The 19,071-nt window shown below is 43.4% G+C and overlaps 2 protein-coding genes across 2 annotated transcripts in view; both read right to left on the bottom strand.

Moving 5' to 3' along the window:
- Window positions 1-10,697: 10,697 nt before the first annotated feature.
- Window positions 10,698-11,530, bottom strand: LOC141812431 (uncharacterized). The gene is made up of 2 exons (XM_074700423.1): window positions 10,834-11,530; window positions 10,698-10,726 (listed from the first exon to the last, which is right to left on the bottom strand). The coding sequence occupies exons 1-2, from the start codon at window positions 11,513-11,515 to the stop codon at window positions 10,698-10,700; spliced, it is 711 nt and encodes a 236-aa protein (XP_074556524.1). The 5' UTR covers window positions 11,516-11,530.
- A 5,392-nt stretch (window positions 11,531-16,922) lies between these two features.
- The window catches only part of LOC141812566 (ATP-dependent DNA helicase Q-like 3), a gene marked incomplete in the record, with an annotated part of 48,024 nt that continues 45,875 nt past the window's right edge, over window positions 16,923-19,071 (bottom strand). The window contains 2 exon segments of the mRNA XM_074700570.1: window positions 16,923-17,574; window positions 18,007-18,110. Coding sequence (XP_074556671.1) covers window positions 17,109-17,574; window positions 18,007-18,110 — 570 coding nt within the window.

Here is a 19,071-nt window from a genome sequence, read left to right as displayed (position 1 = left end):
CTCCATCGGCAATACTCCCTTCGGCTTGGACATAGTCAAGGTCGAGCTAAATTCTGGTGATCTCGGACCACTAGCTCCATCGGCAAATGTCCTTTTCGGGCTCAACCTCCCCTCTCAGTCAGGGTCGAGCTAAATTCTGATGGTCTCGGACCACTAGCTCCATCAGCAAATGTCCTTTTCAGGGCTCAACCTCCCCTCATAGCCAGGGTCGAGCTTACTCCCGGTGGTCACGGACCACTAGCGCCCGCCACAATAAAGTCTGGTAAATCTCGGAACACTCGCTATCTTTCCATGCTTAACTCCCCCGCGCTTCGCACAGCTGAGGCCGAGCCGAATCACGGTATTCGGACCCGCTACCGCGTCCGTCATCGCCATCTCCTACAATTCTCAATCTCAAACTCCCCTGCGCTCCTGCAGCCGGGGTCGAGCTCGCCTCGACAACCAAGCCTTACTACAGGGCTCAACTTCCCCCGTGCTCCTGAAGCCGGGTCGAGCTATCAACCTCTTACGTACTCGCAAGAGTCGGGATCGAGCTCTAACACCTCGCCTTCACCCCACCTGACTTCAGGTCAGTACCTCTCTCATGGCTGAGCTCACATTTATCTATCGATTCGCGCATATTCAGATAGGTCCGCCCCACCATGATTAATCCCGGAGTAGCGGCCTATTATCTCTTAGTGGAATTCAATCTCCCCTGCACCATATATTTTCTGATTCTGGATCCACGGGCTACTCACTCATAATTTTCCCTAAATTATATCTTTTTCTAGTCTTGGATCAGTGGCCAGTTATTCCGGTTATGTGGAACCTATTTTTGGTCCCTGATATATAGGGTCAGTAGTGTTCAGCAGACTATCTCTATACCACCACTTTTCCTCAATAAACCACTGCCGAGGAAAGGATTCCTAACTTGCATCCGGGGCCTGCCTTAAAATATTCTCACTTCGGACCATTATAGCCCCTATTTTTTTGGACTCCAGGGGTGGCTTCCTTCCTCAGTTTGATTGTATTGATTTTATATTAGTTTTCCTTCCACATGGTGCGGATAAGGAGAACTCAGCAAGATACCCTCTCAGTCTCACTCCCCTCGTTCAGTATTCTAGACTTACTCAGTACCTGAACACCCAGCAACCCCTCAATTTTTCACTCTGCGCCGTCAGCACTCTCCCTCTACTCAGTCAGCTCAGCCAGCAGAACTTTCACTGGCTATCGCGGACTCGGTCAGCTCAGCCAGTGGAATTCTCACCGACTCACTCTGTTCAGTCAGCACTCTCACTGACTCATTTAGCTCAGTCAACACTCTCTCTGACTCATTCAGCTCCGTCAGGACCTTCTCTGACCGGCTCAGTTCGGTTAAGTACTCTAAGGCTCACTCGGAGCACCCTTGCACAACCCTCTCGGCCTCATATCACTGGTCTCGATCTGAAGACTATTTTTGATCTGTTCCAGCTCCTTCAACAAGGGTTCCTAAATTGCAAGGGTTCCTAAATTGCGGGCAATATCCATATTAAACTACTCTAATTTCAGATTATTAATTATTGGCTATATTCTCTCAGACTCAGAAGATTAATTATGTCAAATCTGACATATGGGACGACCAAGTTCAGAGTCACTTTTTTCCACACTCTCATTTCGAACGACCGCCAACCAAGTTTCGATTTAATGAACACAGTACGGCAGACCTCCAACAAAAGTTGTAATCAGTCAAAAGTTGTGTCAAATCAGCCCCGGTCTAGTTCACTCAGCATGCCAGCAAAGTCCTTAGGAAACAGCCACGTGCTTATTTTACACATCCAGCCCATTACTAGCTTGGATCACAAGCAACCCCTCTTCAAGTTTACCATGCCGTATCTCATTTGGCTTGACTGATTTGACTCTTGAAATCAATTACTCCACTCCTTTCAAATCTCCAATTCAAATTAAAAAAAGGGAAAATTTTAAATTTGGCCCCCAACTCCATCCCCGCCTTCCACATAGGTTGCCCTACCTTCCAAGCAGGGGTACGGATCTCCTTCAGATCGACCCCCTTCACAAGTCTTGTCGGGTTCATGCTCGCAGCAGGAAACACCCTGATCTGAGCAAGAGGAAGCTCGCCCCATGCGCCAGGCAGCTTGAGCACTACTCCTATCTATGCTCACCACCATAGGCTTGAATCGTCAATGTTTCCGGCAGAGCCCTCACACTCCCATAAGAACATACCGGCGTACCAGCCGACCCAGCCGGCAGACGAGGCGCAGTCGAGCCCGCCTCGCTCCCAAGTTGCCGAAGCCCGACATATACCCTGCCGGGCTCCTTGACCTCAAAGCTTCGCTGTAACCCGAAGTCGCCCACGACAGCGAGCGCTTGCTCGAACCGAGCCGCAACAGCAACCGGCTCGCCGCCGCCTGCGCGAACCGAGCCGCAACAGCAACCGGCTCGCCGCCGCCTGCGCGAACCGAGCCGCAACAGCAACCGGTTCGCCGTCGCTTGCGCGAACCGAGCCGCAACAGCAACCGGCTCGCCGCCGCCTGCGCGAACCGAGCCGCAACAGCAACCGGCTCGCCGCCGCCTACGCGAACCGAGCCGCAACAACAACGAATTCGCCGCCGCCTGCGCGTGCCGAAATCCTCTTCCCTCGCGCCTTCCTTCGCCGGCGTCCCGAACTTTCATCTTCGAGCCTCCATCCTCGAACCTTCGCCCCGTCTTCGAGCCTCCGGCCTCGAACCTCCGGCCTCGAACCTTCGCCCGAGAAGCTTCGACGTTGCCCAGACCGAACCGCGGCCGCCGAACAACCCTTTTCTTCCCGCTGCTTGCCCGGACCGAACCGGGGCAGCCGAACAACCCCCTTCTTCTCTGCTGCCCGCACGAAGCAAGTCGCGACAGCAAGCGCCTGCCCGAGCCGAATTGCGACAGTGAGTCGCCGCTGCCTACGCGGGCCGGAGCCCACCACCTCCCCCTTCGCGGCAAACTTTGCCCACCGAAGCCCGCAACCTGGCCCTTCGCGGCAAACTCTGCGGCAGCCTCATCCTTCGCGGCAAACTTCGCCCACCGAAGCTCGCAACCTCGCCCTTCGCGGCAAGCTTCGCTCGCGCTCGTCGACGCAGCCCGCGACATCGCCTGCAAGCCTTCGCTCACCTGAGTCCTCTTCCGCTTCCGATTTCTCGCACCCGACGCCCGGCTCCCGCGGTGTCTCCCAGCCCTCGCTCGCACCCACGCGTCCCTCGCCCGCGGCGCTTGACCAAAAACCCTCACAAACCGCCACGCATGGTCATCACCGCCGAGCCCTCGTCTCGGCTCATCTCCGAGCTTGGCCTCATTGGGTGGCGCCGACATGGGGAAGATGGCAGCGGGAAAAGCGGTAGAAAGAAAGAAAAATAAGAGAAAAATATGGAAAAAGAAAGAAAAGAGAAAGAAAAAAAAATCTGTGGGACCTGACGTGTCAGCATAGACTTGACTAAGGTTGACTCAAGCTAACTCCTCGGCCTAATACAACACTTGCTTGTGATGCATCAAGATCCGAGTCTTCACCCCGGATCAAATGCCAAAAGCTGCATGTTCGTCTCTAGCACAGCATCTCGAGTCAACTATTCCCGGGGAACATAGTTGATCTCATTCTTATCTAACATGGGTTCTGACCTGGAGGAACAGTATCTATCTTAGCCGTGCGAAGCTGTGATTGACCCTTTTTACTACGCCAACTAGTGTCTAGTCAGTCGACCTTCCGCTCCTTCGACTAGACTAGCGGGGAGGCTTGTGTTATAGGTGTTATAACCCCCTCCCTCGGATTCGGTCATCTAGGACTTGGCCTACTCTACACATTCGGCTCGGCAGTCCAGCACTGCCATGCGGCTCGGTTCGGCAGCTCTGCCATTCGGCTCGGCAGCACAGTCCTGCCCCTCCATTCGGCTCGGCACAGCTCAGTTTTGCCATTCGGCTCGGCAGCACAGTCCTGCCCCTCCATTCGGCTCGGCACAGCTCAGTTCTGCACATTCAGTCCGGCAGTTCAGTTCTGCCAGCTCCATTCGGCAGTCAGTTTTGCCAGGACCACTAAGCCTACTAAGCATTCATTTTACTCAGCCCATGTGACTTGTCATAAGGGTATGCTCCAGGTCATATCATGTTAAGAAAGGTCTTATCAAAATCTTTTCAAGGACCATGCCTTGTCAGAAGGATATGACTCGTTAGAAATGGTCTTCTCTCTCTATTAAACTTGGTCAAGCATTAAATGAAGATGTGATGTATCATCTTCCCAAGGCCACACTTTATGAGAAAGGGTCATACTTTCAAAGGAACGTGATTAGGCGTGACTATCATTAATGGAGGTGGTCTTCTCGAGGCAGGGTCAATCCTTCAACAAAAAGGACTCCTCTTCGATCATGACAAGAGGGGGCTCCGAAGGTATAAAAAGAGAGGAAGAAGGAAAACAAAGGGGGAGGGGGCTCCGGGCTTGCTCTTCTCTCTCTCTTCGGGATCTCTCTCACTCTTCTTATCGTTTTTGGGTTGAGCATTTCATTACAGTATTTCTATTTTACTGTACTTCTTCCTCCTGACTGGGGCTGACTTGAGCGTCGGAGTGGCCGTCCGGGGACTCCCCGGCGCCAGGATGACCTCTGTTTTTCGATGATATTTCAGGGCCTCCCGGTGGCTGATCTTCTCTCCTTCCTCGGTGTGGAGGCCCTCTCCGGCGGTTCCACCTCCCTCTCTTCCCTTGTATGCTGACTGGTCCGGCGACGTGTCCGGAAGCCGATCTCAACAGGAACATATCGGACCACTAGCTCCATCAGCAAATGTCCTTTTCAGGGCTCAACCTCCCCTCCCAGTGAGGGTCGAGCTTACTCCCGGTGGTCACGGACCACTAGCGCCCGCCACAGCAAAGTCTGGTAAATCTCGGAACACTCGCTATCTTTCCATGCTTAATTCCCCCGCGCTCCTGCAGTCGGGATCGAACTCCCTTCGACAACAGAACCTTACTACAGGTACGGAGTCTCCCTCAGTTCTTTTCTAAATAGTTTTCATCAATTTTCTCCTCGGTATTCGTGCTCAACGGCTCACTCATAATATGAGCATTCAGTGCTCTCTCTGATTCAGTCAGCTCAGCCAGTAGACTCTCACTGACTTCCTCAACTCCGTCAGCTCAGTCAGAACTCTCTTGACTCGTTCGACTCGGTCAACACTCTCACTGACTCTACTCTTCACACACTTTGACATCTGGGTCAGTCAGTCTGTTCAGCAGCTCTCAGTTTTTCGCGCCCTTTACAGTTCAGAGTCTCATGCAGTTAGTTGCTTCAGTTTTGGCCCCTCTTGGCCTCCCTCTTAAGTCGTAGATCAGCAAGAGTTTTGGCTAATTCCGGCATATATCGGTCCGTGGCACCCAATCTGCCGGCTTCGAAGCCACTAGTTTACCGACCCGACACCAACCGACTGCATAGTTTACGCGGGGAGTTATTACCTGGGGGTGGGTCAGCCACTTTCTACGTCCACCATAATTTCTACGTCAAACCAATCACTTCATATGATCTGTTCCTTTCACTCCATCAAGATTGGCCTAAAGTCAAATACGGGCCCCACCACAACGCAGATATCTAGGCACGGCCTCCTGCGCGCCCACTGCTTTCTCAAGCTTCCCGATCTGAGCTGCCGATCTCCTTTGTCGGGCTCCCATCTGCGTTGTCCCACCTCAAACTGATCCGTAGGTACCAGGCTCGTCACTGAGCTTGGTGCACACACCACGCACAACTTGGCCTACCTTTCACCTGGCGTTCTGCAATCGCTCCCATGCGACACGCCGTTGGTTTCCCATGCGCCATAGTGACGATCTCCCACACAGCACACCGTCATTTTCTCTTCCGCCCCTACACACGGCGCTTTATGGATCTCCTGTACGACAGAGGTCAGTAGAGGCAAAACAATATAGAAGGCTAATATGGAAATGGGCCCCACCTCAAAATGGGTCTCAGAATGGAGAAATTAAGCTATTAAAGTACCCTTAATTAATTAAAGATGGTGTAATCAGCCGATTACAACACCCTTCAATCGATTACATAATTGGTTACTCGATTGATTGAGAAGGACCGAAGGATAAGCTCGCCAGCTCGGACAACATGCCGTGTGGCGACCGAGCGTGACAGTACATCATGTATCCCTGCAAATCTGCCACATCAGCATCTCATGCCACCCTCCTCCACGCTACTGCACAATAAGAACATCATGCGGCTGCACTCCATCCCCACTGCAACTCCTCTGGCCGCCTGCAGCCCACCCACAAGCAATCCTGCGTTAACATCGCTGCACGTGACCACCCCGTGAAGGAGGGGGAACCACGGGAAAGCCTGCCACCAATGTCGCTGCACGCCACTCCAGCGTTACATCGCCATCACCTCATCAAAAGCCTGCTGCACCACGTTAATTTGCAGCTACACGCCAAAACACGCTGACCAAGCCGAAAGTCTGCCGCGCGGCGAAAGTACTCAGCAAATCCTCTTCTCCCCGCGGCCAGCACGAGCAAAATCGCGAAACCCTTTCTTCTCCGTCGCCTGCGAGTGCCGAAGTCCGAACCCTCGCACCTTCCTTCGCCGGCGTCCCGAACTTTCATCTTCGAGCCTCCGGCCTCGAACCTTCGCCCAGTCTTCGAGCCTCCGAGCCTCGAACCTCCGGCCGTCGAACCTTCGCCCGAGAAGCTTCGTCGTTGCCTAGACTCGAACCGCGGCAGCCGAACCGCCCCCTTCTTCTCCGCTGCCCGCACGAAGCAAGTCGCGACAGCAAACCCTAATGTCGAGAAATCTCAACGCATGCATCGTCTATCCAATTCTTAAGAAACAACAAGAAGTAAAAAATTCGGAAGCGTACCGGAATCCATCGCTAGCAGCCGAGAATGATCTTCCAAAAGGTGCAGAGTTCCTTAGGTTTCCTTAGGTTTCTCTGACGATGGGGATTCAGCGAAACAATTCTGTCGCTCTGCCTTTTGGGGACCATAACCCCTTATAAAGATTGACATATTTCTAATTTGGCCCCTCATCAAATTAGAAATACTACAAATGGTATCCACATTTATAATTCATAATAAATATGCCCTTAAGTCAAATTCCAAATAAAATTTAGATCACAAAATTGACTTAATTTATTTGATGACCATATATATTCATTAATTATACAAATGTCCCATTAGATACTAACAATCTCCCACTGGACATATATATAATTAAAATGAATGATATATCCTTAGTGTGCACAATATTGTCATCAAATCCGAGGACATTCCTAACAATCTCGTCCATTAGTCATATTAACATAGGATCAAAGCGGTCTTCGTTGTATCAATCACAACTAAACCTATCAATGGTCACATACATCAACATAACTAAATGACATAGATCAATCATGAATTAGTGGCATGAAAATTACATGCAAGGTGATCTGTTCATGTCAATTTTCAACTGGTCCAACTTTAACTTTAGTGAGATCAAACTTTAACTCAATTGTACAAAGTGTAATGAACTGAATGATGCTTTAGTACTGATCAGAATAACAAATACATGAGTATCTATAAAACAAACTGAAAGACAATCATAATTATAAACTCCCACTCAACCTAGAGATCATCCATCTCTAAAACTCCCATACGAGCAGTATGCTCAAGAAAGACATTAGGTGGCAAACCCTTTGTCAGAGGGTCAGCTACCATGGAGTTTGTACCCAAGTGTTCTATAGAAATCTGTCCACTTTGTACCCTTTCCTTCACAACTAGGAACTTGATGTCGATATGCTTTGACTTCGTTGAGCTCCTATTGTTGTTAGAATATAATACAGCTGATTTGTTGTCACAAAATAATCTAAGGGGTCTTTCAATCCCTTCTAGAATGCGCAGCTCCGTGACAAGACTCTTCAGCCATATTGCATGATTTGATGCCTCATAACATGCTACAAATTCTGCTGCCATGGTGGAGGAAGCTGTAAGTCCCTGTTTGGAACTCCTCCAAGAAATGGCTCCACCAGCCAACATGAAGACATAGCCCGAAGTGGATCTCAAACTATCTTGGCATCCTCCGAAATCAGAGTCAGAATACCCAATGATCTCAAGACTATCTGACCTCTGATACGTGAGCATGTAACCTCTAGTTCTCTTCAGATATCTCATAACCCTTTTAGCTGCCTTCCAGTGATCCATACCTGGGTTGCTTAAATATCTGCCTAATACGCCAACTATGTACGCAATATCCGGACGCGTACAAACCTGAGCATACATAAGACTTCCAACTGCCGAAGCATATGGAATCTTTTGCATTTCCTGAATTTCAAGATTTCCTTTAGGGCATTGTTTGAGACTAAATTTGTCTCCCTTAGCGACCGGGGTGTTTCCTGGTTTACAATCTTGCATGTCATATCTTTTTAGTACTTTATCGATATAGCTCATTTGTGACAATCTAAGAATACCTCGAGAACGATCCCGATGTATCTGAATTCCTAATACAAATGAGGCCTCACCAAGATCTTTCATCTCGAAATTTCTTGACAAAAAATTCTTGGTTTGGTGCAATAAGCCTATATCATTTGTGGCAAGCAAAATGTCATCCACATATAAAACCAAATATATGTGTTTACTCCCACTGAATTTGTGATACACACAATCATCAATTAAATTCGCTCCAAAACCAAATGAGAGAATTACCTCATGAAATTTATGGTACCACTGACGAGACGCTTGCTTAAGCCCATAGATGGATTTCTTTAATTTGCAAACCATATTCTTTGGATCTCCTGACACAAAGTTTTCTGGTTGCACCATATAGATTGTTTCATCAATGTCTCCATTGAGAAACGCCGTCTTTACATCCATCTGATGTAGCTCCATATCAAAATGTGCAACAAGTGCCATGATTGTCCTAAAAGAGTCCTTAGTTGAAACCGGAGAAAAAGTCTCTTTATAGTCAATCCCATATTTTTTAGTAAAGCTTTTTGCCACAAGACGAGCTTTATACTTTTCCACATTACCTCTTGAATCCCTTTTGGTTTTAAAAATCCATTTACAACCAATAGGTTTCATACCTTCTGGTAATGGGACAAGTTCCCAAACTTTATTGTCTTGCATAGACTTATACTCTTCATTCATTGCATCAATCCACTTTTCTGAAATGGAACTATCCATGGCTTGACGAAAGTTGATGGGATCATCTTCCGTCATACCAAGATCATCCTCATGTTCCTGAAGAAATACATAGTCATCCGACATAGTGCTTCTCCTTTCTCTTGTAGATCGCCGCAATGACACTTGTTCCTCAATAGCTTCTTCTTGAGGTTGTTGAGTTTGCACCTCTGGAAGATTAACATTGTCTTGATTTTCTAGAATTATTCCGGTATTTTCAATGACCGGACGAGAATCCTGATCATTGTCCAAAGAAATCGGAATAGGAATCAACTCCTCGTTAACCGAAGTAGAAGTTGATTCTTCCTCAAAGACAAAATCCTTTATTTGATTCTTTCCCCCAAACTCAATATCCTCAAAAAATACAGCTGTACTCGTCTCAAAAATCGACTTTAAGTTGGGATCATAAAATTTATAGCCCCTTGATCGCTCAGAATAGCCAATAAAATAGCTGCTAACTATTTTGGGGTCCAATTTATCCGTATGAGGCTTATAAGGCCTTGCTTCAGCTGGACATCCCCAAACATGGAAATGCTTTAGGCTAGGTTTTCGTCCTAACCAAAGCTCATAAGGTGTTTTAGCAGCTGCTTTTGTTGGTACTCTATTTAGAATGTATGCTGCAGTTTTTAATGCCTCACCCCAGAGTGACTTTGGTAAGGAAGAATGGCTAACCATACTCCTTACCATATCCTGTAGAGTGCGGTTTCGTCTTTCCGCTACACCATTCATGCTTGGAGAGCCCGGCATGGTGTATTGTGGGACGATACCACACTCCTCTAGGTATTTGGCAAAAGGCCCTGGACGTTGTTCACCTGAACCGTCATACCGACCGTAGTATTCACCACCACGATCGGACTTTACTTTCTTTATCTTTCGGTTAAGTTGATTTTCAACTTCAGCCTTAAATGACTTGAACACGTCCAATGTTTGAGCCTTTTCCTGAATAAGAAAAATGTATGCATATCTAGAGAAATCGTCTATGAATGATACGAAATAGCGTTGACCATTCCAAGAAGGAATTGGAAATGGCCCACATACATCCGTATGTATCAACTCAAGGACTTCCGTAGCCCTAAATGCATTCAATTTTCTATCTTTGGTTTGTTTTCCTTTAATGCATTCAACACAGACATTAAAGTCCTTGAAATCAATGGAATTCAAGATCCCATCTGACACAAGACGTTCAACTCTATTTCTAGAGATGTGACCTAGACGTTTGTGCCATAATGCACCCGAAGTATTATCATTTAGTTTTCGTTTAGTACCTCTTGATTCAATGTTTAGGGTTTCATTATATGAAGCATTTGTATCAAGTAAATATAGATTGTCATATTGCATTAATGAACCGGTTCCAACAATTGAATTACCAATAGATAACTGAAACTGATTGTTTCCAAATGAACAAGAGTAACCAGATTTGTCCAAATAACAAACAGAAATTAAATTCCGTCTAAAAGACGGTACCACAAAAGTATCTATTAAATCCAAATAGTAACCAGTACTAAGCAACAATCTAAAGTGTCCTATTGCTTCAACTTCTACCGATTTTCCATCGCCCACAAAAATGCGTCTTTCAGCATCACTTGGCTTTCGGTAGTTCAGGCAACCCTGCATTGAAATACTGATGTTAGTAGTAGCACCGGAGTCTAACCACCAAGTATTTCTAGGTACTGAAGCTAAATTTACTTCAGAACAAATCAAATTAAGAAACATACCCTTTTTCTCGCGCCATGCACGATATTTGGTACATTCCTTCTTCATGTGTCCAGCCTTATTGCAAAAGAAACAATCTCCTTTATTTTGTTTCTTTGCATTTGGACCAGCAGCATCCACATTCTTTCTTTTCTTGCCCTTATCCTTAGAGGTGCTTGCTAGATGAGCACTTTCAGTCTTTTCTTGCTTCAATCTCTCTTCCTCTTGAACACAATGAGAGATCAGTTCATTCAAATTCCACGTTTCCTTTTGACAGTTAAAACTGACCTTAAAGTGGTTGAATTGAACTGGAAGAGAAATCAGAATGAGATGCACAAGTAACTCCTCATGCAAATCAAGCTTTAATGCTTTAAGTTTTGAAGCAAGATTGGACATCTCCATGATGTACTCCCTTATATTACCATTGCCCTTATACTTCATTGAAATCAAGCTCTTAAGAATAGTGCTTGTTTCAGCCTTATCGCTTTTGGCAAAGCGCTTTTCAAGTTCTGCAAGGTAATCTTTAGCATTGGTGGTGTCCTTAGACACAGCACCCCTGAACACCTCCGGAATTGCACGCTTAATGATCATTAGACTCATGCGGTTAGAGCGTTCCCATTTCTCAAATTTAGCTTTCTCTTCAAGAGAGCTAGCTACCGTAGGAGTAGGGGGTTGCTCCGTCCGTATCGCAAGGTCCATGTCCATGCATCCGAGAACTATCTGAATGTTCTCCTTCCAGTCCTTAAAGTTGGAACCATTAAGGACCGGTATTGAATTTAAGTTGGCAGAGATATTTGCAACATTAATTGAAAAGAGAACAGAAAATAAACTGTAAATAACATGCACACTACTTTAATTTTTCAATCTAGTTCAAAATAATTAGCAAACCCATCCAAGATATCTAGTGCACCATTAATTTCAAGTCTTTGGACAGTAAAATTAACTGCTAGTAATATTCTTGTTGTAATAATCAAACACTAACAATAATGCACGACAAATAACAAACCCCTCTTTGGATTGATTTGCTATTCTCATGTGAAATCCTTATAATTGTTACGTGTTTATTATCACAGGTAATTTATGTACTCCGGTCAACCATTGACCGTCCTTTGGGTCGATCAAATGATCACATGGAAATACACAATTACAAACATTCAAAATTCAAAATTAAATAAACCAAATTAGAGAGGTCACTTTGGCAACATCATAATTCAACTTATTTAATTTGAATAAAGAACTAATTGCTAATTAAAGAACAAGATTAAAAATGAAAGTTAATCTTTAAATGAACTCACGGCCATGTAATTAACTGTAAAATTAATTAACTGACGGTCATGTAATTAATTGTAAAATTAATTACCTCACGGCCATGTAAAATTAGACTGTTCAATTAATTTAATTAATTTATTTTATAATATATTTAAATTTAATGAATTAAGCACGTCTCCTTTTTTTTTCATGCACCATTGGGTATTCTGACCGAATTCCATTAAACGTGCATCTCGGTTTAATCATGCACGTTTTTTTTAATTAACTTAATAAAAAAAAACCACGTTTCCTTGCCCTAACCCACACGCCGTGAGCTGCAGTTCCGCCCGCCTGCGCGCTGCAGTTCGCCTGCCGCCGACGCTTGCCTTCCCGGCGCCTGCACCAGGCCGTCGTTTCTTACTTTGCCGGCGTCACAGGGATCTCTCGCACGCAGACAGCGCCAGTGTGCTGCCGTGTTCGTCGTCAGCCAAACATGCAGAGAAATCGAGGAAAATCCGTGTTCGGGCAGAGAAATCGTGAAAACCAGAAAGAAAACCGAACAATATAGTAGAATTTCTTAAGAACTGAGATAAACCTCGCTCTGATACCAATTGTTGAAGTTTTGCATTTGCCCTAATGTCGAGAAATCTCAACGCATGCATCGTCTATCCAATTCTTAAGAAATAACAAGAAGTAAAAATTCGGAAGTGTACCGGAATCCATCGCTAGCAGCCGAGAATGATCTTCCAAAAGGTGCAGAGTTCCTTAGATTTCCTTAGGTTTCTCTGACGATGAGGATTCAGCGAAACAATTCTATCGCTCTGCCTTTTGGGGACCATAACCCCTTATAAAGATTGTCATATTTCTAATTTGGCCCCTCATCAAATTAGAAATACTACAAATGGTATCCACATTTATAATTCATAATAAATATGCCCTTAAGTCAAATTCCAAATAAAATTTAGATCACAAAATTGACTTAATTTATTTGATGACCATATATATTCATTAATTATACAAATGTCCCATTTGATACTAACACTAGATATCTAGTGGAAAAAAAAATAAAGTTGAGCTTTAGAAACCAAGATATGAAGAAGGGTAATAATGTCCAAAAAAAACTAGTTAGTATTGGATGAAAAATGAAAAAGAAAAAGAAAAGGAAGTTGTGCAATTAGCTTTGGTCTCCATTGGATTTTTTTTATTAATCCAGATATTCATCTCTTCAAATTGAAAGTGATCGATCCAATCCAAGCTCTTCGAACTAGAGGTGATCAATCCAACCTAATAAAAGTTTCTCATCGATCACCAAGGTAAATCTGAGAAACACAGATGGATCCTTGTGAACGACCCAATATCATGAGTGATTCAAGCACCGTGAACGTATGAGATGTCCTGCGTGAGAATCGAACCTTTATTGTATAAGAGCTCGTCCTACCTCCAACCATCGCAACAAGCTCTAGAGGCTTCACTAGAAGGTTTTTGAATTATAAAAAGAGGGTGTACTATGTCATAAATTTGCAATTAGAGTTGTCAAAATGAGTCAACTAGACTGCAAGTTGAAGCTCATGCAACCTATTTTTATGGTGTGTCAAACCAAAACTTAGGGTTATAAACGAGTCGAGCTTTATGGTGTTTAAGTTTGTTTGATAAGGTAATTGATTCCAACCAAATCGAATTTAAAATGAATAAAGTCGTTGAATTAGTTGTTCAAGCTTGACTTGAGTTTAATTCGTTTACATATTATCAAGCTCTTAATTCAAATTTATTTGATTGTTTAAATTTTTTTTTAATTTTAAACTTATTTGAATGGTTGTTGAACTTAATAATACAAACTTGTTTATTCATTTTGATAAAAGTTTCGTTGATGAATATGGTTTACAAATTTTATTCGTGAATATTGTTCATGAGTATTGTTCACGAATAGTTCATAATGTCTCTTCATGAATATTAATGAGCTGAATACAAATATATTTAAGCTTATTCATTTAGTTTAATAAGTTGTTCAAGTTTTTATTTGACCTTGTGGGTATTAAACGAATATAAATAAACTTTTACTAAGTCGACCATCAAACTTGCTCAGGAACATTTAATTCATTTACATCCCTATCATACATCCCTATCAAAACTAACCTAATCTTTCACTAGTTGTACCAAGTAGGCTAGTAACTTAAGGTGGATGACCTAACCTAAGTATAAGCCAGATTGAGTAAGCTCGAGTTTATCCATGTATATTTTTTAAAATAATAAAATAATTAAAATCTAAAAAAACATATAAATACCTTTTGAAAAATAAATAAATATTATTTTATATTTTATTTTAAAAATAAATAAATATCCAAATCGGACTTGACACGCAAGTGGTGCTTAGCCTAGCCCTCCTATTAGTATTGAACTACCCCTACCCAACTTGACTCGTGGACCAGATCAAGGTATGGCATGACCCAAGTCGGATCAAGCTGCATCAAACACGACATAGATCGGGGTGAAGTTGGATTAGGTCACATGTGGTATGATTTGATTATCACGACTAGTTGCAATATAAAAGGTGGATCCGCCACCTCAACGACCCTTAGAGTCGGCTCCACGAATATGGAATGAGATAAATTCAGATACACAAGCAAAATGTGCATGGTGGGATGAATGGTAGATCATGAGTTCCCGCGAAATTCGACCCCTGACTGTTACATCAGAAATATCATGCACCCACCGTCTGTGTTACGCACTGGGGGTCGACTAGTTGCAATATAAATTAACTAGTGAGTGGAGAGGCGTCACCTTTCTTCATTGATCATGCAAGATCCATACTTCCACCAGTGTAGTTATGAGCTAGCATTGTTATAATATTGTCAAATTATAAAGAGATTCAATGGGAATGCAATTTCATATTTAATTAATAAAAATGTATCTTGTTTTATGATCTCATTATAAATTGTAAGATAAAATGTTCTGAGAATGTTGTTGTCTTACTGATAGTTTGAGTAAAATGTGAAATTATCTAAAAGCATGAGGTAGTAGTACTATTAAATGTCTCTAGTCATAGTGATTTTGAGATAGAGCATTGGCATCATAGTATAGTATGGTTAGCATTGGCATTTGTAACCTTTCTAGCTCTATAGCAAGGATAGTTCAGAATCTTATTTGCATATGATAATTGTTATCCCCTTCCCCCTAACACACACCTCTAACTAGGACATTTGATTCTCAACATGTGATTTCAAAGCGACGAGTTCTTTGCTGGACTAACTGCCAACAGAGCAACATAAAGATAGCCAAAATCGCATAGGAGTCATTGTTTTCGACATTGAGAAAAGATAGATGAAAATGTGATTTGTGTTATAAAATGGTCGCTTGAGTTTTTGGTGGACGAGAAGGAAAGGAAGCTTAAAAAACAAGTGGATGAAATTGAGGTCGATGAAAATAACCTAAATTTATTTTATGAGTTTTATCTAATCACATCGCTAAGTAGGGATTTATAAGAGCATCAAAGATCTTTGGGAGAATATCATCAAATTCCATGAAAATTCCACTCAAGAAGAGAAAGTCAAAGAAGAAGAAGAGGTTTGTGGAGAAAAGTGATGAAAATATTGAAGCTCCACATTTTTGTTCAAGTTCCAACCATTGAAGAAATTTTGGTGGACACAAGACCTTCTACATCAGATGAGTTCAAGGAGTGAAGAAGAGAAAAGTTTGATTGAGGAAGAGATATTGGAAGCTCAAGCCTCAAGTACCTCCACCCCTAAAAAGAACAAAGAGCCTATGCATACCATATGCTTTGGGTGCAATGGAAAGAAACACTACAAAAACTAGTGCCCTCTAACCAAGAAAGAGTAAAAGTAAAAGTAAACCCTAAACTTAGTGAATTATGCAATAGTTTAAGTAATACAAGTTGTAGGAATAAAGAGAAAAAGAAAAGAAAAAGAAACACATAATTTGTTTCACGTGTGGAAAGAGGAGTCATTAACATACAAAGTGCTGAAAGAAGGGAAAATTGAAGGAATGAAAGAAGAAATTTGAAAGCTCAAGTCAAGTTTGAGCTCCAAAGTAAAGGGAAAGATATATTCTCTTTGTTTGCGTTCATGCATAATAGAAATAATTTTATTTATTTACACATGCATAGATATAGCTTCAAGATAAGTATCTTGATATGCCTAGAATTGTATCTCATAATAACTCTAGGACTAAAATTCATGATAAGACTATCGTATCTTAGATTAAGAGGATAGAGAAGAACCTAGGCAAGCAATCCAAAAAGGATGGACACATGCCTAAGTCTAGTAGTCCAAGGAGACTTAACAATTATAACATTCAAAAACTAGAATTATAAAACCAAGCGTCGAGGTTAAAGCTTGTAGATTTAGAAAGACCCTAGAGAAATTCATAAATTGTCTAAGAATTAAACATGACTTTAGGAAGGCAAAGGCCTTAGCATGAACGATCGAATTTGAGATATTAATCATCACAACATTCTAAGAAGACAAGGGGTGAAAAGTCACCCAACCATAGTGTACTATTTGACTATGGTACGAGAAGGCAATCTAGAGGGAATCATGCTATGATAGCATTTGGTTCAAAGAAGGTAGCTAAGGGTGGAAGCTCTAAGAAGGGTTTGATGAGCTAAGTTTAAATCCATAATCTTTGGATCAAAGAAAAAAAGATGCTTGAAATACTAGAAGGATTTCTCCTAACCATGGATGGCACCTACAAATTCAAGAGTTCTTTCCCCAAAACTTGCAAATCTAAAATTCCTAACCTAGTCCTATAATGAATCATTGACTACTGTTTCTGTTTACCTACATTGGCCCACAACACAAGAAATCTTCTTATGGATCACATTCAAGTGTTACTACTATTGAATTGTGCTTCTAAATCCCAGATCAAGCGAACTGGATACAAATTCATTCTACTATATTGAATTGTGCTTCTAAATCCCAGAAAACTCATTCTTGAAAGCATGCCTAATTCTAGCATATTGACATCTACAAAATCTTTAAAGAATGAGAACCAGTTGCAAATACCCATTCGAAACAAATTCTGGTGAACAAAATGTTTACTGCAATCTTATTCTCTTGTCTTTGATCTTGCTTGCATGTTTCCCAGCACCTGAAGTCCTTAAGATTGCCGAGCCAGAAGGATGCTCCTTCCCCCTTTTGCTGACAAATTCCGAGAAGGATGGAATTGGAGGAAGATCTATCCTTTCTCTAGGACCCTTCATCTCTACCAATTCAGGGAAATTTACAAGAGCATTATCCTGAACCTGATCATCTGTAGCTTTCGCCGTAGTTGCTTCTTGAACTAAATGTGAGTCCACATAAATTGAGAATTTGTCTTGTCCGCTGCTGGAACAAGTTTGAGGAGACATGTCTCTAAATTTGTCTTGTATCTGCTCCACGCTCGAATGTGATAGCCACCTGATTGTGGCAGCAACTTGTGAATTGTAGAATGTTTTCCCAACCTTTCCATACTTCTTAAAACATTCCATTTCAAGAAAGTCAGCACATGCCTCAAAGTCTAACCTGAAAAAGAGACTTCAAGGATTAGTTTCAATTTTTTTCATTTTTCTCATTTTGGATTTCAACTTTTTATTTTTTATTTTTCTCATTTTGCCCTCTTCAAACCAATTAAGTGCTTCAATTTGGCCAATTGATCTCAAATTGATTTTGTAATTCATCAAAGTGTATAAATTAACCCGCATTAGTGCTAGGGACTAAAATGACACAAAAGGGTCAAAGTGATACTAATGAAATATAGGGGAAGAGGGTCAAATGAAACAAATGAAAAAGTTGAATGCCAAAAATACAAAAAGATGAAAAAATAGGAGCCAAATGAAATCAAATTCACAACATATGTTAGAGAAACCCTAAAAAATGTACACATCAAAGTAATTACTAAAAACTTTAGCATATGAAAGAAGAATATGGTTGGTAAAGATTAGAAGAAATTCTTACAACAATCTCCCAAGCCGTTCCTTAGCCTGATTCAGAGCATTCAAAAATCTCACTTTAACTTGATTTCTCAATGTGTCAGAAATGGCCTTCTTGTCAGAATTATCCTGATACACCCAATATAATTGAATTAGTAACTCAACGAGTATTAAAAACCATCAAACAAAATGTAATTTGAACCTAGATCGCAATAAATTGCACTACTAGAGGGGGAAAACAGTAAATTTTGAATGAATTTACATGGTAATCAAACAACATATTGCCCATGAAAGACTTATTCTTCCTACATTGTTACTTAAATTCCGGTCATGGATTGTAAAGAATGATGTTCAGAAACATGCAATCCTGGATCAGTGTGCTTGTCACTTTACACCAAAAAGAACCTAATATAAATATATATATATATATATATATACAGGTCTGATATCCTGCCCGACGAAAAAACCCGACCCCCGTACGCGACCGCCGGACCTCTTCGCGTTCATCGCCGCCGTTCATCGCCGTCCGGTCACCGCCGGCCGCCATCCCGGGTCCGTTGGAACCGCAACTCGACGGCGCACACATCGGCATCGGATTCCGGTCGGATTGGGCCGGAATCCGGCCGGAATTCCGGCCGAAACAGAGCAGATTCATCCAGCGGCGATTTCGCCGGGCCGAATCGGGGCCAGAATCCGGCCGAATCGGGGCCGGACTCCGGCCGCGGTCGACGCGCCCGGCGCCGGCGCGTCGACCGGGGCCGGAGTCCGGCCCCGATTCAGCCTGAATCCGGCCGGAGTCCGGCCCCGATTCGGCCGGAATCCGGATTCCGGCCGAAATCGCCGCCAAACACTGGCGGGCGGTTTTCGCCGGAATCCGCCGGATTCCGACTGCGCGGGCCGATTTTCGACCGCGGCGGAGTCCGGCCCCGGGCCGAATTCCGGCTGAAACCGGCAAACAGTGGCTGTTTGCCGGTTTCGGCCGGAATCCGGCACCCGCCGGACCGCCGGCGAGTTGCGGTTCCTACGGGCCCGGTCCGGCGGCAATCGGTGGTCGGACGGCGATGAACGGACGGCGGGAATCGGCGAAGGT

The sequence above is a fragment of the Curcuma longa genome, chromosome 19, assembly GCF_044706935.1.
Source record: "Curcuma longa cultivar G26 ecotype Majalengka, Jawa Barat chromosome 19, ITB_CL_G26_1.1, whole genome shotgun sequence".
Classification (NCBI taxonomy): domain Eukaryota; kingdom Viridiplantae; phylum Streptophyta; class Magnoliopsida; order Zingiberales; family Zingiberaceae; genus Curcuma; species Curcuma longa.
The sequence above is the reverse complement of the archived record's forward strand: the minus strand, read 5'-3'. Positions and strand labels throughout refer to the sequence as shown.

Excerpts from the sequence above, each read along its gene's own strand:
- LOC141812431 (XM_074700423.1), bottom strand. The coding sequence starts at position 11,515 with ATGGACATGGACCTTGCGATACGGACGGAGCAACCCCCTACTCCTACG. Across the intron at positions 10,727-10,833 it reads TGCATGGCGCGAGAAAAAGG|GGTTGCCTGAACTACCGAAA; the intron begins GTATGTTTCTTA and ends ATTTCAATGCAG.